This window comes from Streptopelia decaocto (assembly GCF_964273445.1).
Source record: "Streptopelia decaocto genome assembly, chromosome: 6".
NCBI classification, from domain to species: domain Eukaryota; kingdom Metazoa; phylum Chordata; class Aves; order Columbiformes; family Columbidae; genus Streptopelia; species Streptopelia decaocto.
In genome coordinates this window covers 55,702,277-55,726,742 of record NC_138660.1, presented here as the reverse complement: position 1 = coordinate 55,726,742, position 24,466 = coordinate 55,702,277, and the positions used below count along the sequence as shown (strand labels likewise).

At 42.0% G+C, this 24,466-nt stretch overlaps 1 protein-coding gene across 1 annotated transcript in view; it reads right to left on the bottom strand.

Moving 5' to 3' along the window:
- The window catches only part of GLI2 (GLI family zinc finger 2), a 195,341-nt gene that overhangs the window by 141,793 nt on the left and 29,082 nt on the right, over positions 1–24,466 (bottom strand). The window contains exon 2 of the mRNA XM_082056807.1: positions 4,064–4,226. Within this exon, the coding sequence (XP_081912933.1) occupies positions 4,064–4,196 (133 nt within the window). The 5' untranslated portion in view covers positions 4,197–4,226. The remainder of the gene's footprint in view (positions 1–4,063; positions 4,227–24,466) is intronic.

Genomic DNA, 24,466 nt, shown 5'->3' with positions numbered 1-24,466 from the left:
ATTACCACCCCGTGATAAATGGTTCTATTAGCAATCCAGATTGTTAAACTCAGATACAACAGGATGAAGGGAGCACTGCCCCATTCATTCTCCCTGCGGCAGATACTGAGTTGTAAATAGGTTATTTTGTGTGTAAATAACACATTAAAACTCAGCATTAGCCGTGTCTTTTGATAGAGAGGAAATTGTTCCAAATAAATAATCTCAGACAGGAATGTAAAATAAGCCAGATTTAATAGTGCATGCCTGCTGCAGCCGTGTTAAACATGACTAAAATGATAAACCCCAGAATATACTAATAGTAAACTATGCTCTGACATCAAAGTAATGAGGCTGTATTTTTACCCAGCTTTAGAAATGCTAAAATTAGTCTTGACAGAGCCAGACATCAGAAAAATGTTTCAAACATAAACACCATCAATTTGGGAACTTGGTGTTTGTGTCATGCTGAGGGTGGGGTGGAGAGGGAAAGGTGCATTCTGGGCCTTGTTAAAATCAGGCAGTTAGCATTTAGGAGAATTCGTATTTAATTTTTATTACAAGATGAGAAACCCATCTTCCTAAATATCTCTGCCTTTGAAAGAGTGGCTCATTTAAATTTCTCCTTCAGCCAGGCACTTGGTCTTCCTGGTGGGGCTCTGCTCCAAAGTCTCTTACCTTACACAGCAACATGCATTTTTGCACTCAGCAAAAGGGTTTTCTAAACATGAAGTGCCATAAGTTGCTCTTCCAGAAGAGGAGACACTGAAAGTGGGAGTCTTTTCTGCAGATCTGACTGTCTATAGCTCCTACATACTATCATTAAAATCAACTTCCATCTCTGTCACTCAAAAATACGTGCACCTACTAAAAGAGAAGAGAGGAGCTTTGACTCCTTGGCTGGCATGATTTATGGAAAAACAGACAATCAGGAGAGACTTCCTTGATGTCATTTCTGTGAAGCCAATTTCTGAGCATCTGATCAATGAGTTACTATAAAAAAGTCGCAGAAGATCTCTAAAATGGCAGCTTCAGTAGACTAAAAATATGAGACAGATTGTTAGTATGAAAAGACTTTTCTCCATTTACAGCATCAACAATACCAATCTCTCTTTTCCCACAGCCATAACTTAATCTGTTCAAGGCTGCAAATATTTAGGACAAATATCCAAAGCAACGGAACTATAAATGGAGATGTGACATGTTATTACCTTATAATAATGTAGTCTAAAGAATAACATAATAAAATAAATATTCTTCAATTATTTAACTTCATTGCTTCAATTACCTTAATTATAAATAAAATCTTATGAATCTATTCATTTCTACAAGGGAAAGAGAAAACCTTATGATCTGAGAAACATGTTATGTTGGCACTCCGTCTGTGTGATTCAGTAGAATAAAGGGGAAGAAATGTGTTGCAAATTACATTCGTTTGGTTCTGCTGAGCAGCTTGGTGATCTGCAGCACTAGCCGAGCCTTGCTGCCACTTTCTCACATGCTAGTACAAAGAGCAAAACCTCTACAATAAATAAAATCAAGAGTTTGTCTTGGGTGAGAATAAAGACTTGTTCATGTGGCCCCAAAGCAGGGTGGGGGGTTTGGAGGCCCTCCCTTTAAAGCTGTTTCTCTCCTCAAGCTGAATAACATAATTAATCTCCATGCTTCATTTGCTTTCTTCTGTAAGAATACGAGCATAAATATGTATATTTCTGGTCTGTTATGAGTAATTACACTAGTTTAGTGAAGCAACTATTTTATATTAGCATGAATACTGTGAAAGTACAGTTTCCTTGCTACCCAGCCTTTTTGTTATCATCTGCTAAATCACACCTTGCAATTAACTGATGTTATAAAATGAGTTTAAATTAATTTTTCTACTTAAAAGCACACACACCATGTTTGTCCCTTTCAAGAGGATGCATTACATCTCACCAGAATTCAAAAGAAAGCCGTCCAAACCACGAGAGCACATGCATCACCTGCAGAGTCCCAGGGCCAGCATCCGATCACACGCTGCTTCCCTGCTAGCCATTTTAGGTCACTTATGAACACTTCTCTGCACAGCATGACATAGATTTCACTCTTTACATCTCATTACACAATGCTTTCATCATGATTTTCCTGACATCTTCATACAATCCTCCGCTTACTTCTCTACTTCCTCTTAATAAAAGGAGAAATATTGAGCCCATAAATCATTTCTGAAGGCAAGAGCACACTGCTAACAGGACATATAATGCTGGATGCTTAAATACCCATCAAGTCTCTGGGAGTGCCAAATGGGCCGATGGATGTTCTACCTCAGGGGCACCCTCATTGCCATCAAATCTCTGGAAATTTGGTGACTGCTTCCTCAGCAGAGGCACTCCCAAGGCAAGTGCCAAGTAGGGAGAAGCTGTTTATTCACAATGAAACGTCTGTGGGTTTTCAATTTTAGCCTATGCTTGCACTTTTTTGGTGCCAATCAGCCCTTTGGATCTGCCAGTCACTGAGATGATGACTCATGGTTCCTACAGCCTATGCTTCTTCAATGGGGATCAAAATCTGCTGGAGGATGGCAAACTTTTGCATGTTGCCATCTCTGCCTTTTCTCTATTTCTGCCACCCAGAGAGCCTTCCTTTCTGCCACTTTGCATAGTGCTCATGCAGAAGGCGGCTCAAACACATTCAGCAGCTCTGTGTAAGAGATTTTTCTAGTTCTTTTTAAGAAAAACAAAGACTAAAAAAATTTACCAAACCCATGAACTAATACAATAGATTATAATCTAGCAGCTGCTGCCTTACTCTGTACATCTGAATCTCCCAGGTCAACATGAAAATGAAAGCTGGGTAACAAATGTGTTGAAAAGAAAGGACAGATGAAGCAGATTTAAGCAATCTGGGCTGAGAACTGTCTTCAAAACTCCGCCAACAGAAAACACAAACTCTCCAGCTGAGCTGTGTAAGAAACAGAGGAGCCCGCAGAGGAGTCATGCTGCTCTCCTGGGGTGATGAGAAACCACCCTGCAGTGAAGGAAGGGGAGGGGAAGGGATCATTTTGAGTTAGACTCTGGCTAGCAATAAGGTATATTTTAAAGAGGAAAAAAAAAACCTGCTTGCAAAGTTTATACAGCTGGGGTGTCTCGTCACATCCAAACTGGTGCAGCCCCTTCTAAGTTTGTCTCCTTACGCCCTGTCTAGAAAGGACACCCTGTCCCCAGTAAGCACAGTGTGGTGCCTCCTGGGTGGGCATAGCCTTGCCCACAGCTGAAGCCACCCTGAAGGGACCCAGCACCAATTTGGAGATCCACCAGCACATGTGTGCCAGTGAGAAATGTGTTTTCTGGGGCTGTATTTTGTCTGCCGCAGCAGGCGAGAGGAGGCAGGAGCAAGGCGCCTGCGCAGCCCCCTGCACACTGGTGTTACGCCCACCAAAAAACAGCACATGCCCCTGGGTGTCCACAAGAGCTTCCCAATTCAACACCAACAGGACCAAATCTTGCCAAAAACACTGACAGAAAAAGAAATTAGGACCTGAGCTATTTCTGACTTTAACAGGAATGGAACAAATGGGGGTGTTTCTTCTTGCACTGGGGCTGGACAATCCCAAACTCCTGCCTAATGATGAAATCCCAGCAACAATGGTTGAAGATGGTACAGTTTGTTTAGCTCATTAGCAGGATCACAGCTGGCAGGTGACAGCCCTCCCCATCCACAATAACAGGTCACTCCTGAACTCCAGCCATCCTTTAGTTTCTCCATGGAGGAACAGCAGGCACTGTGCTGTCTACACCATGCAGCCCTGGGTGGATGCTGGCAAGCGGTAACAGGATGCCTCAACTCTCCAACAGCCACCTCTCAACACTCATCCTCTCCCTCAACCCAGTCCACTTCTCTAGGAGCAGCGCTGACTTGTCTCGGTGCAATGACATTTGGATGCCAGGCAGTGACACAGCTTCCCACTCCTGTGACCTCTGACAGCCAAGAACCCCAATAAACTCAGCGTGTTCACAGAAGGACAGATGCCACCGTACTTATTAAATTCTTACAGTCTAATGAAAAACACCCCTGCTGCTTTCAAAGTGTCGAAAAAGTAAAGTACCTCCTTGTGCCACTGTTGCTCCTGCAGCTGCTAAAGGAGTGGGTTTCTTCCCCGTCTCTGTAAAGCCATTCCCCTCCAGGACTGCACCTTTCCCTTCTTTTTTCCCAGCAGCAGTTGAAGCAGAAGTTTCCATCTTAGACAGGCATCTTCCAGATCAGCAACCCTACAGGACATAAAACAAAACCAGATTCTGGTCACTGTTCACAAAACAGGCAAAAATCAGCTCCACAAGGAAGCAGTTTATGGTTCAGCAGAGCTCAAAGGCAAATGGGGAGCAGCAAAGATTTCCTGGGTTTCTAGATCTAGCAGCTCAGCCAGTACAGGCAAAAAGGGCACAGCCCTGCAAAGGGATGGGTATTCTCACATCCCACTGGCTTCAGGCAGTTGAAGACCCTAAAAGGATCAGGACCAAATATGTTTTCTCCCCACTTAAACTTGGGCTGTATAATAGAACTGATGGGCCCAAAGGGTTTTCCAGGGTTAAAGGACAAGTGAGACACAAAAATTTAACATATATAAAACCAATCTTTCCATCCCATACATGACGTAGCTCATCATAGCAACAAACTGAGTCAGCTAAAAAACTTTCAACAAAAATACAGATAAAAACACATTTAAGGTGCTGTGTGTTGCAGGGGATTTTTTGGTTTGTTTCCCCATCCCAGTTGGTGCTTATCCTATACACTGGTTCTGAGCCAGTGCCCTGATCAGAACATCTTCATCAGTGTTTACAGATAAGCCATGGCAGCTCCGTCTGAGCCCTTCCAGCTCTCACTGGTAAGAACCAGTATCCACCAATTCCTCTCCCTCCCAAGCAAGTTCTTCTATTATGACTGGTTCCATCCCAAAATCAGCTACAGCTTTATCCCCGTTACAAATGGTGAATTAAGTGCCTATGAAAGCTCCACAAAACAAGAAGTTATCAAAGCACAAATAATGTGTTTCTTTTAAATCGGATTGCATGAAAAATAACAGCTCCTGAACCTTTTGTTAGCTTGATTGTTTGTTCTACATGACTCAAACTTTTCTCATCTCCCAAAACCAAACATAGGTGGATCCTAAATTTAACACAAAGATGGGACTTCTTTTAAATGAGGAGGCATGCTTCATTTCTGACCACAAATACTTTTGTTCACCCTATTTTAACTTGTTTTATTTCAAATGTCTCCACCTGACTCCTGTTTTCACAGAACCCACAGTTAGCTGGCACTACTGGCCTCAGGCTGGGCTTGGGAAAACCCACTACTAATTCCTCCTTTCCTTTCTAATTTTAATGCAGATCTGCAATATTTCACATGCAAATTTTCAGATGCAAGTTTTTTCAGCTCCTGAGATACTCTGGAGCACACTGGCTGTTTGCCTTACTGGAATTAATGGGATCAGCCAAAAAAATGTCTGGGAAACCAGAATTATTTTTTTTTCTGTGTGGGCAGTTTTACTGCCATGGTGCCAGCTCAAACTTCCCTCCCTTCACTCTGAAGGATTGACTTCTGAACATCTTGGAATAAAAAGTTAACTCTCCTGAAAACTTGAAAGCACAAATATTTCAGGAACTCCCATATCTGATCTGTAGCTTTTACCCTTTAGTTGTTTGTGAACCTGGCATACGCATTTAATTTTGTGATTGTTGGAGTTTTTTGTTTGTTTGGGGGTTTGTTTGTTTGTTTTCCTCTTGCTATTTTGCTGGTTTTCAAGCAGGTTTTGTGCTGTAACTTCGATGTGGATGAGCAGGAAAGTGAAGCCCTTTTTCCCCTCTGCATGATGAGCTCTGTGGCTCAGCACAGGCAGCGCATGGCCCTGTACTCCCAGCTCCCTCACACCCACCTTTAGATACCCTCCATGTTGTATGGCTATTGAAGACAGGCTGTCCTAAACCACTTCCTCCTCTGAGATTCCTTAAAACTTTCCCATAAATATAAAGCCATCCTTGCTGGCACCCCAGAGGAACCTGGCACATGGTGGACATGGTCCTCCAACATTGCCACCACCACCTGGGCTCCAGCAGGATGGTGGCCCACCGAGCACCTGTGTGCTGCAGCCCAAGCAGCTTATCCCAGGAGCCTTCAGGCACAGTTTGCATTAATGGGACAACTAAGTGATGGATCTGTGCTCACCATTTTCAGCTGTTAAACAGAAAAGCTTGCATTGGAAATGACAGGACCCACAATTACAGGCTTTACTGATGACACAAGGCTCCAGTGAATACCAAGGTGGCCCCTTGAGGTCTTGCCCTGGCATGTGCTGGGTTTGATGGCAAGCACGGGATGGGTTCCTGGGGGCCAGGACTTTACAGCTGTTTAATCCAGAAATCAGGTTGGGTTACAGACCACGTATGAAATAAATACACTCAAACTGGAGGAGTATTTGACCTAGGTCTGACAGCCTAGGCTTCTGTTCATTAAGCAAATAAACGTCAGAGGCTATATTACTAGCCCCCCCACCTGTTTCTTCTTAGTCCCTCCTTTCAAGGCTTTGCACTTTTGTTTGAAACCAAACCCTTGCCCCCGCACTCCTCCCGGCCTCCCCCCTCCCTGGTTACCCTGACCCTCAGGGCAGCCTCATGCCTGGGGGAGGTTCCCTGGGGGCTGTGGAGCACAGCAGCCAGGGAGGGGAAGGAAAAAATGAGTAAGAGAAATTGTCCTCCTGTAAAACATGCTTATTTCCAGAGAGGTGCCTGAAATGAGACCTCTAAATCCCTGCCACAGACACCTCAGTAAGAACCCAGTTTTTCAGATGTGTCATTTATCCAACTGGAATTTGACAAGAGATCAGGCCTGTATTTGAAAATCTGGCCTTTGTATCTGTATGCTCTGTTTTCACATAAACTATGAATTAAAAAAAAAAAAAATCAAGTGTTTTTAATAAACAGTTGTATTAAACAGGTAAATCCTTCTCAAATACTGGATTAGGAGGAAAAGAAAAAAAGCAACTACTCTAATCTTACAGGATTTAGGGTAATAAGTCTACAATTATTTTTGCTTCATAAAGGCGCTTGGGGCAGAGCAGGCTGGGTACAAGGCTCTGAACTTTCCCCCAAGTCAGCAGCAACAAAAAGTTGTTCTTCTTCCACAGGAATCCACAGCCGGAGCTGACCATCCCAGCCCAGAAGGACACAAGCACCCTCCCTGGCCAGATCCTGCCCTTCTTAGCACCTCCACCCAACAACACTGACTTCACATCCCACCTCCTGAGGTTTTATGGACAATAGCTGGGAGTCAGTGACCAGCAGACTCCCACACTGTGTTTTGGTGCAGAGGGTGACCAGGACGCAGCACAGGTTCTCTGGAGATTTAGGTTCCTATCTTGGCTCTGCTGCAGTCTCCTCTGTGTCCTTAGGCAAAAAGCTTAACCTCTCTCACAGACGGTTTCCACAGCCATCAAATAGGAAATAGTGCTTTGCCCTATTTGCAAAGTGCTTTGAGATCCTCAGAGGCACAAGGCTATGGAAGTCTTTTCATTACCGTTATAAGAAGATATATTGATAGAGGCAGTCAATCCACACTATCCAGGAGCACGACATTCATTTTTTAAGCAATACATAGTTTGCTTTCTGTTCAATGCTAAACTTTTTCCGCTGCTCTGTGCCACACAGAATTTATAAATTCAATGACAGATTAATCTTAACAGTGAGCCATTTGGCATGAAAAAGAGTTTCACAGGGAGCCTGCTTTTTCCTGTAAAGAGCATGCATTTAGGAGAGGCTATACGGAGAAAGACCCTGTGCACTTATTCAAGCACAAGTCTCTGCCCTTCGTCATTACTCAGAATTAGAAACCCAGAATGGATTACTCAGATTGTTCCTAAGGTTTGTAGCTTTCTCTGCAGGAGGAAGGTTGGGTAATTGATTTTGACACTAATACCAGCACTGTTCATATGCCCTGTAATATAATTCTGCAGCAACACTAAAAAGGCAGCCATCTGAGGTCTGAACAAGGAAAGTGCTATATGATTTGCCCTAGACAACCCCAGCTATTTTAACAGCTGCATTGTATATTAAAAGGGAGAAATCCCAACAGAATTAAAAACAACAAAGTCACATTTGCCATCGAGGGAAAACAAGAAACCATAAACTTTCCTAATAAAACAATCCCCCCTGCTAAGTCCTTGAGGAATAGTTGAAAGTGCTGTCCCAAAATGCCTGTCTCTTTTGGAGGGAATTAGCCTGAGTGGGACTGCCAGCAAACTTGGGGATAAACAGATACTCATTAGCCATACGCCCTGCACACTCTTTTCTCAAAAAGGCATTATTTCCTTCTTCGAGATTTTCCTTTTACCAGAAAACTCCCCTTCTCCACCCCTAGGCAGAGGAGAACACAGATTTCTGCCCCCTCAAGTTTTTCTGTGAAACATGAATAACTAATTTTAGCCATCTCTCCTCAAAGACTAAGTAGCAGCATGGGATCAAACCTCTCTGACAGGAGGGCAGGCGCCGCCAGTGATGTTGTGACACGGTTCCAATCCTCCAGAAGCCACCACAGTTGCCAAATGCCACCTTCATGCCTGGCAGCCCCATGCGGGGGCAAGAAGGGGTTTCCAGAAGAGGCTTCCAGCAACCAGTTTTTGTGAATATTGTGGGCTTTTTCAGACCGATGTCTATCTTCTCCTTCATTTTAAATCCATCTCTGCCTGACCTCCTCATGCATAGCCCCAGCAGCACCAGTGAGGTGCCATCACCCGCAAGGTGACATGCTGGAGGTGTGTTGGCTGCTGACTGAGACACCACCTCCACCGTAGCGCGGCCAGGATGAAGCCCCACTGCTGCCGGCTACTGGCATGACCGTAGGAGCTGGGATACCCAAGGGCAGCCATGGCACAGCTCTCACCAGGTTTGTCCTCATGCACCCACAGGGAGATATTTCATCTCTTCTGCCACATCACCCTCATGTAGGTACAATATCACATTTGATAGTTTCTCTGGTGTGCTGTTCTAGTTAAGATAAGCAAAGAGATACTCCCACCATCTCTTCTTTTGCAATGGACTGTGTCATACAGCTAAAGCCTTCTGGATACATGATCTACTTATGAAATTAAATGTGAGCCAACTATTTTGAACATTGGCTTAATACAGTGGCTGCTGTGATCCTTTTCAGTCTCCCAGGGTCTGAGCAGCAGTTAACCCGGTGAAGTCATAGGCTCTATACCACAGCAAAACTTGACCCCTCTATTTTCTTTTATATCAGCAACAGCTTCAAATTACTCAAGAAAGTTTTTTCTGTACACATGCCTCTACTAAATGTTGGGACTATCCAAATATGCTGTCTGTTGCTGATGGATCTACAAGTGTTTACAGAATATCAATCTCAGTAAAAGCAGAATAAATATTAATTCAGAACTAATAACTAACTTTTGGCTCCTCCTGTCACAAGATTTCCTATCTTGACATTTCTTAGGAATGGTCTGCTTGGGCCAATCCTACAGGGTTGATTACACATGGAAACCAGAGCTGTATGCTGGGGCGTTGCATGTGTAGAGCAGTAGCTGCCTGTCTGCCCCTTCCAAGCATGAGAAAGCTTCTGTGGTGGGTCCCTACCAGCTTCTGGGAGATGTTATGGGGAGTGAAGAAAGGAAGTAGAGACAACCCCATGCTGACAGAAGTGGCATTAGGAGGGCCGAGGACTCCTTCCATTTTTCTACCTCCTTTCCCAGCTCCTGCTTAGAGAAGAGCAATACTGGGCTGCCAAAGAGAGGGAGGAGGGGGTTGTACTGGCTTTCAGCAAAAGGATAGAAAGACACACAAGTTCTGCCCACCCACCCCCAAATGTAGGGCTAAAATTGCTAAGGAAGCTGCGTGTTCATAAGGCTTCTCCAAACAGTTCCAGCCTGTGGCAAAAGTTGCATCACTCAAATAAATGAAGGGGAGGAGGGAACGAAAAAGAAAAAAAGAAGAAAAAAAAAAAAAAGAGACGGAGCTGGCAACACTGCAATAGTTATACAGGTTCTGGAATGTACGAAGTCTGAAATCAGAGACTTAGCATCTCTTTTGAACTTCAAAAACAACAAGTCTCTTCAAATCACTCTGTTAATTGGCTTTAAATTAGAGTTCTAAGTTTAATGAACAAATCTTTCACATACAGCATGAAACGGATATGCTTCTAGATTAACTTCCTGATCAACACCATCTGCCATTTCCATATGGCAACGGCAAACCAAAAGCACGAGGAAGAAGTCACTCTTGCCTTAGTGTGAGGGGTCAAAGTGCACCCAGGACTGCCTGGTGCTTGGCAGCATTTCTGTAATGTGATAACTTCAGAATGTCTCCTCCAACCAGCTCCATAAGATCTAGGGATATTGCAGGCACCAATGGGCACAACTCTGCTCAGGGTGGTAAAGAAAGGAGGCAAAGTATCAAAAAGTGTATGACTGGAAGGAGGCATGAGGGAAGGAGAGATGTTTGCATGGATGGTTGGTTGGATGTGGAAAGAGCAGAGGGTTCCTGAAGGTGGAAATGACCTGGAAGACAGAGAAGAAATAAAAGGAAAGAAGGATGGCCATACAGACTAAGGTAGGCAGGACCTTATTGAAGAGTATGAATGAATCGAAGTACAGGCACAAGACAGGCAATGGCAAATCCTGTGGAGAAAGAGAAAGAGAGAGGCTTCAGACAGACCTGGTACCATGGGAGATGGAGATACACGTCTCGGGCAGGGCAAGACATGACATGACACCTAGCATGGCAGGGACAGGGCAGGGAGGCATGGCACACAGGGAAGAGAGAGAGAAAACATTCAGGAAAATTGCAAAATGGAGAGATACAAGGGTCTCAGGTGGAAGATGTATGCCCTACAAACAAATCCGAGGAATGCAGTGCTCCAGCACATTCTATCACTCTTAGAAGCTGGAGTACCTAGACACAAGTATACATTCCACTGCTTCACATCATGCCAGGCACATGAAGGAAAATAATGTCACACACACCTCAGAAAGAGTCACGAGTACTGTTCCTCCTTGCACTGACCACAGTGGCCTTCCACTTATATCAAACAAGGCCAGTGGAGTTAGTGGTGGTGATCAGAAATTTTCACCATATGGAAGGTCTTTAAGCATTCAGCTAACTGCTCCAGAACTAGCATCCACCAGCTGGATGCTCTTTGTAGACCTTTCAGCAGCAACCAGACACTAACAGGCCCTGGACAGCAAGGGTGCAACACCAAGGTCTGCACAGAGGACACCTGGTCTTGGGCAGGGCTGACAGATGTGGCACAGGACCTACGGGAGATAAGCATTCTTCAGGAGCATCAACCAGAAGCCAGGTTATCCTTGGACAACCCATGGCACCAGATGACAACACTGAGGCCACTGATTGAAATGTAAATGGTTTTTCCCTTTCTAAAGCCATTTACTTTCTGGGGTCTGGTTATTGCAAAGGAGATGATATTGAATAAAGGAACTCACATTTCACTCATTCTTTGGGTTTAGCCTGCTGTTCATATTTTTCACGAACACTAACATCACTTTAGTATTCCTACTTCTTTACAAATAAGAACAATTTATAAAATATCAGATAAATTTTAGTTGTTTCCCCATTTCAAGTACATTTTCAAGCTGCCAACCTTAGAGCCTTGAACAGAAATTATCTTTCAGATGCTGGGTTATAAACAATTACAATACATCATCAAAACATACAAGCAGACATAAAAGCTCAAAGCCAGACACAGATTCGGCATTGGTCCATGCTGAGACATGCAGGCTGGGGTACATGACTTTAGCTCCCCTCTCTCAGAAGTTATCTTTGTTTCTTACTTTGGAAGAACTGAGAAGATGTAAGAGTGAGAGCTGGAGGGAAGAGCCTTTTGTGGTGGAACAGGAAAACAAAGTCATGCTTGTACTTTTACAAAGCCAATCCTACATGTCTTATCATGAGAAAATGTATACTATGCGAATTCCAACATGTGAAAAACCATCAGAGAAGATAATCAAGACACTCCTGCATTCAGACTCTGTGTTAACATGCTGCAAAAATATGGGAGGATGCAAACAGGTAAACAAAAATTGCTAATAGGTGATGCATCACCATTATAACTGATCCATGAATCTTCACTTAGTTTTTGTTTATTTGTTTGGTTTTGTTGTAAGGGTGAGAGAACTTTGCAAAAGAGTTTTCTAAGTTTGGTTTTTTGATGTAAATCCAAAGAAGTTTTTAATTTCCTGTTATAGAATTTTCTGTGCTTTTTCCAAAAATTCATTAAAAAAAAAAGATAAATATTACCTATATGTGTATACACATATCTAATGAAAAATATAATTTTCATTTCAGTAAACCTTTGCACACCAAAATAGGAAAAGAAAGAAAAAACAACAACAAAAAAGAAACAACTAAATGGAGAACCAAAAAAAAAAAAAAAAAAGAAAAACCCTTCATCAAGCGTTCGTGCTCCAACAAGAGCAGAAACTGCTAATAACTAACACGTCAGATAAAACATCTGTGGTGCTTGGCAGTTATACCAGGGTGGGTAACAGCTAAACACAGACTGTATTAAGACCAGGGTGGAGGACCAGTAATTAAACTGTTTACAACAAAATTATACTCCAATTACAAATCAGTAATAATTAACCTATTGACTTTTCAGCAGGTTTATGACTAAAATATACTAAGAAAGTAAATTGCACATACTACAAGTGGAACAGAAACTCTGATTCTGAATAGGGATGTTCGTGCAGTTTCCACAGGGTGGATGAGGGTCAATACTGGACATTTGGCTAAAATAAAAAAAGCTGCCTTGAAATCAGATTTGAGGGAGCTTTTGAGAAGATGGAAGTGAATGTTTTGTTGGCTGGTGGTGACTGAAGGAGAATCCTCTCAGGGTTTTCACTTCCGTGCTTTAGCAGTTTGGGCACTTTCAACTTTCATGAATGAAACCCCAAACACAAACCACATGCAATGAAGTTTAATGGATTTGCTTTATGTAGGGGTGGGATGAGTAATATTGTCTTGTAGAGACTAGTCCATCCAGATGACACTGAGCAGGCTCCAAAGCTTGGATAAGAAAACCCTCTATTTGGCTCAAGGAAGGAAAACCTTTATTTTGAGCAATGAAAGATGAAGGTTGCAAAAATCCCTATAGCAACAGTGTTCTTTCAGAACATGTTTCATTACAAAATTTTGGTTTATTTTTAAGCATTCCAGCTCACTTCAACAGGCTATTGAATCCTCCCTCCAGAGGCACACGTGTAAGTATGTAGAAGAGAGAAGCCTGGGAAGCAAAAAAGAATGTAATTAAAAACAAAAAAGCAACACTTGAATTGGCTCGTTTTCCTCTGCTGAACACATACACCACACAAGCTGCTATTCCACACTGGGAAGAAACACATATTGTCTTTATAAGACTACAGTTGCCAGCTGAAGGCAGGATGCAGACCACATTAAATGGTTGGCAGTTCATAAACGAGAGAATGGAGAAAAATGCATCCAGATGGGAATTGGAGAAGAGTTTCTGAGAGGATCATAGAGTATTTGGGGTTTGAAGAGACCTATGGAGGTCATCAAGTCCAGCCCGCTCCTCACAGGGAACAGAGTATTTGCAAATGCCAAAACTATCAAAATATCTGACAGTCGATGTAGTAGGAGAGGACAGAGCTATGTAGGATGTACCCATGAGCCACAACCCAGCCCAGTCTGCAAGGACACAAGCACACCAGTGAAGAAAAATTCAAGAACAACCCAGAGTCTTTGCAAGGAACTTTATATGAGGAAGAATGAAATTAATACTCTGAACAGTGCTCATTTCTGCGAGCTGTGACTCAAGTTATAGGGCTATATACAATTCCAAAAATAAATGGTTAAGCAAGGGGTGAAAGGCAGAGCCCCTCCGTTTCCAGCAGTGCGGGTCCATCTTCTACAGAGAAAAGAGACTGTACAACATGACTGGCTGTCATTTCAGTAGAAGGGAATAAGTCTTTCAGGAGACAGGCTAAAGTATTCAGGAGGGTATTAGACTAATGACAAAAGACAAGGGTGAAAATGAGCACTCATTTAGCCAGAAATCAAGATGTCAAGATTAAAATTAATCAAGGTACCAAGGGACTCAAAGAGAAGAGATTCCTTAATTGTGTAGACTCTAACACTGCGAATCTGAGTAATAAACAAGAAGTGGAATAGCTCATTTAATACACAAATTAGTCGTAACCGGTATTGCTGAATCGGGTGGAAACATTCATATGACTGGAGAGCTACAATCATTTTGTGTATCCATGACTGGAAACAGATACAGTCATGAAGTTTGTCAGTGACAAATGACTGTAAACATGGTAAATAAAGATGGTTGCTTTGTACCAGTGACCTGCTCTTTATCCCTAGATGGGCTTCATACAAAGATTATATATTTTAAGGCAACCATGTACAAAGCCACACATCTGGAAAACAATTGATTAAAATGACAACTGTGTTTTGAGGAACACTGACTGGAGACACTTTGAAGTTTATGGTGGGCAAACAGTGGCTGACAAGTTCTATGGAGGTTGCTGGTACCCAAACAACTAAAGCAAAACATGTTTGTCTACACAGAACTTGGGAGGTTATAATGCCTCTGTCTAACCCGAAATTGACTGTTAATGGAACACCACACCCAGCTCTGCTGCCCAAAATTCAAGCAGAAAAATGAAAACTGCAAAGGCTCCAGTGCCATCCATGAGAAAAATGAAATCAAAAGAGAGGCACTTGCAGGATAACTTGATTAGTGATATTAGTACATATGTAGTCAACAAAAAATTGGTAAATAGATGCTTTTCGATCCAGAGGTAAGGGACATTACAAGAATCTATGGCTAAACCAATCCCAGTTACCTATAACAATTACAAAGACTAAGAGCTAGAAATTAAACTAGAGATGTTCAGATTCTCTTTCAACAGAGAAGAGCACTGGATTCAGGCTGGTGACAGAGTCGCTTGCACTGCAGAGCTGACATTTTGTTCAGATACTTTTCCAGGAGGTCTACTGTAGTCCAAGACTCATCACCGGACGTGGATGGGTTGAAGTCTCTGATGAAGTCATAGAGAAAGACTAGTTCAGCACCTTGATTGTCTCTGATCTTATGCATCTATATATCATGGTGATATAAATGGTCGATTTGCTATACATCCACAAATCAAAACATCTGCATTTATAATTATTGAATCCTACCATGCCTGTTTCTGCTGATAAGCAAAACTAACTTCTACCTTCCAGCTTCTCTATTTTTTGTTTTGTGATAAGGACTTATTAAGACTCATGTAATAAACATCTCCCAGAACACTGATAAACTGTAATGTGTTTATGTCCTGCCAATGGCAATGTTGCTGAGGATACATTCCTTTACTATGCAGTTTTGTCTACTGTGCTACAAGTATTTTGATGACTGAGACAGATATAAAACCATCCACCAACAGAATATCATGCAATATTTACTTGGTAGCCTACAAGAAATGATTTGGTTTCTTGGTCTGGCAAGTAGCTGCCAGCATCAAATAAGGAAAGAAATAACATTATAATTTATTTCATCCTCTTGTTATAAAACCTAAGGGGAAAACCTCCCTTCTCCACCCCAGCAGTGTTGTCTCCACAGAAGACTGGAAACATGAGGTCTGATCCTTTGCTGCACTGCAGCACCTGTTTCACACACAAAACAAGCTGGGCTGACATGCCAGCACATCTCATGTCCACAAAACGTACTGGAACAAAACCCAGGCAAGCACTAACCTTTTGATAGATGTCAGCAGGTTGCTATGGTTCAGAGGGATGGTTTAGGAACCACATCGTGTGTACACAACTGGGCAGCTGAAGCAAAAGAACCATGTGTGGTGGTAACCAGGCCAGGCGCTGAGCACTGGAAACTGCATTCACTCTTGCGGGGTCCCCGCAAATACTCAGAGGCTGTACCAGACATTGGGGCACAGTAACTGCTGTGGCCACTAGACAACATACGGAAAGATTTCAATTTTTTTTTTTTTTTTTTTTTTGCTATTTCATTACATAAGACTCAAATCATTGAGGCTAGCCTGAGAAGACCCTGTACATACTTCCTCCTTATTTGTTTTTCTTGCTTGACACTACCTAATTTAAGACAAAATGCAAAGGATTAGTATAAATTCTTCAGGACAGAGCCTTTTTTTTATAGGAGTATACACACACATATATAGCTTTTTAGTACTGCTAGTAATAGTTATTATTTATCTTGTACTTACTGTACATTTTCTCTGTAGTATATTAATGCACATGATAATTATATTCTATGTCTGCTTTTTTTTTCTGCTTACAAGTTTGTTTGGTTCTTTCTAGAGAAAACAGTTTAAACAGCATAAGTCTTTTACTTCCCAGCTACAACTTCCTCCCTGCTCCTAAAGTTTCATCTGCTTTTTTCCTCTAACCACCTTACTCCTCCAAAAGCATCTTCTAATCCACATCACAGCCACGTTTCTTGCTTTCTTTGCCCTTTTTCTTTCTTCTGTTCTTTTTCCTCACAAACCCAGTCTGTCTCTCCCTATAAACAAATCCCACTTGTGCCTGTAACTCTCATTCCATCTTCTTCCTCATTCACAGCTAAGATGTATCTAATCTTCTGTACACAGTTGCCTCTGGGATTTCTCTATGCTAAGTCTTTCCTACGTTTTACTCATAGATTGACCTAATTCAGACCTGATTCCCTCCAACCACATAGAAAACTCAGTCTGCCTCTGAAATACCTTAGAAGGCAGCAAAGGATGCCAAATGCTGTAAAGGTGGGTAGCATCTTGTTTGTTACTCCAGTGTGAAACCTGGGGTGGTCCCTTGGTTCCTCCAGCCTCACTGTGAGATTTTGCCTGGCGGCCACCTCTGACTCCTGCTTCTTCCTTCTGCACAATGTCTCAGAGTCTGGTGCTTCCCTGAGCTTCCTGCCACTCACCTACACAGCTCAACTCAAAACACCAGCCTCTAAGCCATTCATTTTCATTTACAGCAAGTTCCTTTACATCAGCTCTAATGAGTACAAAGCTGATTTCACAGCCATTCAGAATGTGGGAGCAAAGAGCATTTTCCTAGCTTGTCACTTTGTTCCTGTCACTTTGCTTTACATCCTTTGATGGCATGTTCTTTTGTTTTGCCAAAACCATTGTCTCCTCTTTCAAAGCCCTTCAAAGCCTACCACACTACACTTTCAGTCTCATTGGCTTCTGGGAGACTTCAGCAAATGCATATGCACTTTCTTCCATCAGGGTCTAAATATGCAGGTTTTGGGTTGGTTTGGTCATATGCACCAGAGATATCCGTCCACTCCCAGTCTCATTCATAAGCAGTTTTCACCAATGAAAATATGAACTTGGAGTGCCTTTGGTTCTATCACAGGACTCCAAGATTAGAATCAGATCCCCTTGGAGAATCAGGAAACAGCGAACATATCTGTTAGGACCCATTGTTCTGATTTTAGGAGAAATGTTACTGTGCTTTGGTTAACTGTCTTTGCACTGTATTTTTCCTCAAGTAAGTGAATAATCATTTGTGTAACTCATTTATCATAGCTCATTTGTCCCTCCCTAAAGGAAGGAGCATACTTCTATATCCCCTTACTATCTGCATAACACATAGTGTCGGGACACCTCAATATTCAAAATTTACACTAGAAATACTGAAACACCTCTTCAAGTATTCATCCTAAAAGCTGTCACAACACAACACTTGACTGAAAAGCAAGTTAGGTTTTTCTCTCCTGAAGAAATTAAACATAAATCTCTACAGTCATCCATTTGAGCCCGCACAATTTCTTGTCTTTAAAAGATGTCCACAGCCACCCAACCTTTGGTACCACATTGTCCCCTTGGGCTTTTCCCAGCCTTTCATGTGAGTGAGACAGCTCAGCACACTTTCTATTTTGGAGCCAGTATCTCCACGGCAAACTCAGATTTTCACAGATTTATTGTTAGCTTATAAGCTGTTTATTCAAAAAACAGTTATAGAAAATGTATCTTTTGAAAACAAAAATTGTTAGCCACCCCCAAATAATTAGTGACATACTGAGAAAATGTTAGATGTCTTCCCTTAGCACCCTTGTAACCAAAGATCAGTCTTTGTTTATGTGAATATATCCAGGCAAATGCCTTCAGAGAAATGAACCTGAAGCATGCACAGGGTTGCCTTTTCATCACTGCACCCCGCTGAGATTTTTAGAGCAGAGGACTGGTAGCTGTGAACAGTCATTAATGTTTAACCCTTCCCTTTTGCAGGCCAGTGCAATGATACAAAACAGACCCAAAGCCACGTGGCTCTTGCCCTGTCTTTTGGCTGGGTCCTGAACATGACCACTCATACTGCGTGTCTTGCAGAAAACTCTTCCAGATTTTACCAGACCTGTGGTCTTTTAGGTTACAGCCCCTAGAGCTACACAACTGCACCAGCAGCTAAAGGTGCATTTCAGGACTGCGAAAATCAGCAATCAAAGGAACAAACTGCCAGTAATTCCAGCACCATACACAAATTACAGTGCGTGCGAGACCTCAAAGCAAACAACATCATGTGTAAATAACTTCAGGGAAAACACGCAGAGGAAGAGGTCTATTTGTTAGAGGAATAAATGATTCCTGTCTCCTCAGGTGCAATGGAGCAGGCCTCAGGACAGGCCCACTGGGGAAGAAGGGGGTTGCACGCACCCTGGTCCCACCCCAGTGTGTCTTTGCCAAGAATTGTGACTGTATTACCAATACGCATAAAAATCTGTACATAATGAAGTGCAGTACCTGCTTAGGAGGAGAGTAGAATAAGCCACGACCTACCAAGGAAAGCAATAAAATAAAGTCTCAAAACGTTTACAGTACTTCTAAAAGACACAAGTTGCAGTTTCCTGAAGTACCTAACCCTGCCACTGTGCAACAGTGCACAATAAACCAAATAGATGCCAAAATGGAATTATTGCCCAGTCTGTTTTACTGTTGTCAAAGCTGAGGGGAAAACAAATTGAAGTAACAGTTAAAAGGGGTTTTTTTAATGCAATTTTGCTTACATAACAGTACATGAGGACAGACATATGACCAGTTAGATAGCCTTTCATTCGAACCCAGCTTAACAGAGAGCAAAATGTTCCTATAAAGGAACAAAAATTACTAGCTTCATGAACACACTGAAATTTATGTGAGGTGAATAGTATATGATAATCTAATGTATCCAACAACAGAGTTTCACTATACATCCATTTAATATATTTAATTGAATTTCCTTTGGCTGAGACACTCCGATTGCCCTCTTAATCATCCCTCTAGATCTATAGCATCTTGACCTTCTCGGACAACAACACCACACAGAACAATTGCTTTTCATGCCATCTTTGGAAAATTTCTCTGTTGTGCCTTCTTGGAAATTAGTTGTACCATGCAACTAATTCTGCTGTGCCGTATCAGTACTAACCCCCAACATCCTTAATAAATGCACACACTTTTCTAGAGCTCTGTTTCCAGAACAGCTTAACTTCATACTGATACATGGTAGTGACAACCAGAAAGGTGCTGAGATTTCTAAAGAGTTACTCTATGCTAGCGGAGGAAACATGCACAACCAAGCACCTGCAGTCACTATTCTCATCTAGTTTTGACTTCTATTGGTCTTGGGTCCTCAGAGGGATCAAGAAGTCTTACCTGTCCCTCCCTCCCAGATTTATTTTTGTGACCCACAAAATCCCTCCACTGTAGCTTCCAGCTTTAACTCTCACCTTTAGACAGAACCCTCACTGAGAAAAAAAATGTGCCCTCCAATTCTCCAGTCCTTCGTAAAGCTTCCAGAGCTGCCAATAAATTCCCAGTGCTGATGCATCTCACCTTCGACAGCTGGCTCCTTTGTTCTGCAGAGGGAGCATCACCCTTGTACACTCCCACAGGAGAAGCTGGGAAAATTCTGCTTGCAGCTGTCCCAAGAAGTTTCTGCCTGTTTGGTGAACATTTGAAGTTCAGAGGTTGATGATGCACCTCTTGGCAAACACCAGGTCATGCCATGACGCAGCAATTGTGTATTCTCATACAGATCTCCCCAGATTGTCACAGTGCTGCCTAAGAACTGTCACACCGCAACAGACAAATGGTCCTGCTCATCCAATACCCTGTCTGACAGAAACCAGTGATGGATTCTTCGAACTAAAATATGAAAAGGTCATTTTCATTGCCTGGTATTAGAGTAAGGTAGCAGAGGGCAAGGAATTTTGCAAGCTGGGGCAGCAGATGATCTCTTTGTGCTATTCAAGGTGAAGTGAGGGCTTCTCTGGATTTGTATACTGTAACCAGAAACACTATTACCTTTTCATAGAAACAGCTCAATCTTCCTTGCGACTTGAAGAGCTACATGCTATTTTACTAAATGTACCATAAACATACTTTCACTTCTCAAGTTAATCACAATTGCCTTATAGGAGATTAACACCATAAAGCACTTTCACAGCTGACTTGTCTTTAAAAAAATTCCCAGAGTTAAACTTGTATAAATAATATAAGTGACATGGAATATAATTATTAAATGTTGTCATTTTGGAAGAAAATTAATTAGCAATAGCTGTAGCTGTCTTGTGTCTATTTAAGCAGTGTGCATCTCAATTAAAATTTAATTGCAACAGATTCAGTCACAGCAGGGAAAAGTGATGGAAATGAAAAGCAGTCTGATCCTATATTGCCATCTACAAGAGAAAGCGTAATAGAAACTGGGGGAGAAGGGGAGCAGAGGGGCAGGAAGGTAAGAAAGCAAATTCACAGAGCCGTGCTGCTGTGCAGTCAGGGTGCTCAGCACCAGTGGGTGCTATTTGTTCACAAAGCAGCTGACTGGTATCAGACACCAGCACGAACAGGAGTAAAACCAGCTGTTTGAAGAGCTGTTGCTTCATATCACAGTCAATGTGTTCACAAAAACCCCTGTGGTGTGATGGACAGCAACGTTTTCCATGTTACTATGCCCTTTGCTTTAACCACCTCCTTGAAATCAACCTGGAGAACTCCGAAAACCCTTCCTTAAGCAAAAACCAGAAAGATCTTGAAGATAAAGTCCTTCTGAAGCTCTAAGTCACTAGAGGTACAATGATATGTTTTGAAGAATAACAACCCCCTCCAGGTGAATTTGAGAAGCACCTGTTGTCCTATATAGTTTTGGATGCCTTCTTTAACAGAGGCAAGAGGTAACTCAGGTATCACCATCATTCACACGTGGAAGATTTTGGATGTTCATGTCAGGATGTTTTAAAGAAATTATACAGCCAAGAGGAGTCAAGTACTCAGCACATATTTGTACATAGAAGGTGTTCCAGAGTGTTTCTAAGAAATCCAGCAGTCAATTCTCCACACTCTTTTGAAAATACTGACCTATGTCTTAACCACAGTATTGAAAACAGAGCTTTTCCTCCATCATTCGTATCTCAAGATTCAAGTTATCTACAACCTGTTTACTTGAATATGTAATTCACATCTCAGACAAAAGAGAAAAAAATAGTATTTCTGCAGGTCTGTAGGGTGCAAATTGTATTAAAAAAACAAAAAACAAAAAACAAAAAACAAAAAACAAAGATGCAGAATCTTGAGTTCATTTGGGACAAGCAAATAAAACAGGAACAAAAAATGAGTTGTTCTGGCCTTAAAACGTGGGCTAATTAGAAAATTCCTGCTGAATGTAACATCATTGAACTACATATGTATTCTTGAAATACTTCTGTTAGGACTTATTCAGCTTCCAAATGAGACGAATATATTCCCTCCAAATTCCCAGAGCACATTCTCTGCCAACCTGAAAATCAAGTTGTAGTGTTTCTGACTGACATCATAATTATAATGTAAATTTACAGTACTTGATCATTTTGTTGATGATGTTGAAGTCATAAGAGAATCCAGCTCATTCCTACCAGTATATAACTCTGCCCAACCATAAAAAAATTATGTTCCTTTCTGCTGTCAAATATAGGGGTAGCAATCTGAAATAGTATGTTCATATTAAGTATAGAGATAGTGATGATAATAATAGTAGTCATAATAACATTACTGTCACAGTCTTACAAAGCTTCTAAGGTACAGGTATGATATAGCCACAGTGAGATCAAGATTTCATAAAAATTTTATATACTTGATCCTGTTTTAGCTTAAATACAGACAATCTGTTGTTTTGTTATCAAAAGCTAGAATAAAATTGAAAATAAGCATGCACACACGATATATTCAGTTATAAGTCAAATAGAGCCAAACCCTTCCTGGTAATGGCAGATGATATAATACAGCTTGGGAAGTTCAATCTGGACATTCAGAAAACCTTTTTCTTTAGGAGGGTCATGCAGTGCTGGAACAGGCCCCCCCAAGAGGCTGTGACACCTCCATCCTTGAAGGTTCCCAAGACTGTGTTAGACCATGGCCAACTTGGCCTGGTGTTTGTGACAGTCCCCACTGGCTGGAGGCCAAACAAGAGTCCCCACAAGTCTCCGCCCCTCAAAATTTCTAGGATTCTGTGATTTGACACAAATTGAGAAATCTCCATGCTCTGGAAGATCACCCGGTTAGCTAAGGACTCACTGCTGCTTAAAATCTTCAGTGTCAACCAGTTTCAGAGTGTCTATTCCAAAGGCCACTGTCACCAAACTACAGGGAAATTGCCAGGTTTACTATTGTATTTTTTTGATAAAAACAATCTCAGCTACACATGAAGTCATGTGAGAGAACCTGCAAAGGTACAACAGATGATGAACAAGATGAAACATGAATTCAAAATATTATTTCCTTCTTTAAAAACAAAACAAATTAAGACCCAAAACATTTCACTAGAGAAGCATTTAACTTTCAAACAAGATGATCAGCAACTTCTTTCCTTCTGCGAAACAATTAACCCCCCCACACACACCCCCCAAAACAAACAACCACAATGAAACAAAACCAAAACGACCACTACCACCAAAAAAGCTTAATTCACAAAAGTCAGCTATTTTTTTTTTTATAGAAGGTTATCAGACTATATCTATCTTGGCTAAAGCCCAAAGAATTGATGGTCTGTTCACTGGAACATACCCTCAGTCTCACAGATCTAACACATAGAGCACGTGTTTCTCTGTGTATGGCACTCATATACAATTTATATGTAAGCTTCCTGAATGTTTTCAAATACACTGAATAATGGGGTATAATTTTTTAAAATGTCCATTCAGATTTCTGTATATTAATGTATAATTACCTGCAGGTTTTCCTCTTTACTTTGGTCTGCTACTAATTGGTATTTGAGGCAATTCTTGTTTCAAACACTTTTCAGCTCACCGTTGAGCTAAATGTATATAAACTTCAGATCCTGCATCAGACTGCTGAGTGTACCTTTCATCACATCGCATTATTTGGTCTTCATTTAGCTGTCACAAAACCATTTCCTTTCGTCTGCAGATTAATTACAGCCTGGTGAGATTTCAGCACAAATACCTTTGCCTGTTGGAGCCTCTGCAAAGACACTGTGATTCATGCAGGATCTATGCCTCTGGACAGGAAAATAAAGCTGCGGCAGGACATGCAAGCTGTGAGTGGATCCGATATCAAAAGAGCTGGAGCCTTCAGTGAACACCCGGCCATACCAACACAAATAAGTTTCTGCACGACTTGTTGAAGAGCCACAGTTAAACATGAGCCACCGCTTTAGTTCGTCGCTAAGCTGATTTAGCTGCACTATTCATTCATCTAGGACTAAAGATGACAAGGCAGGAAGCGTCACTCAGTAATGAATTATATGTGACACAAAAAAGCCACAGGTGTGGGTTTGAGAGACTATGTGTGCAGCCGCTGCAGCCCTGGATTCCTGTTAATTGCTCTAAGTAACTATGGAAAATGGACAGTGGGAAACTCCGTAGAAATGTGGAGAGCAAAGCAGTCCAAGAACACACTCCCACTTGTTCAAAGCAGTGAGATGCACCATTTAAACATGTGTCAACTGTATCTGATGACGACCATGTCAGTATGTTAGGTCTGGATGTTTAAATACAAAGGGCTTGATTCTTCGTGGTGCCAGAGCCGTGCTGTCAGCAAGCTGGCTGCCGCTGCCTGCCTCGCAGCTGCCTGCCCTGTCTGCCCACCGCAGGCAGAGCTCGCTCCCTGCCGCTCCCGAACCAACGCGGCCCAGCACAGCCCCTACCTTCCCCCGCTCCATGGGGACACGACTCTGGAAGGGGTTGCCCTGAAAGGATGGCCAACCCTCTGCTTTACGCCCCTTTCTTATTTGGAACACGGTGGAAGGTTCCTCTCCTTTTAAAGCAACAGGGATTGGAGAAATGGAAACAAATATAAGGATTTTTATACATTAAGAGCCCAGGTACATGTGCTACATAAGCCAAAGCTTCTAACACCCAAAATGTGAGAGAGCAGGACCCAGCTTTTGATCAGGACCAGACACTACTCTTCTGTGGCCTTGACAAAGTCCACCTCTCTGCTACGAACTCCTGGCAAAACCACCCTGACAGTCCTCTCCTGCCAACTTCTTCCCAT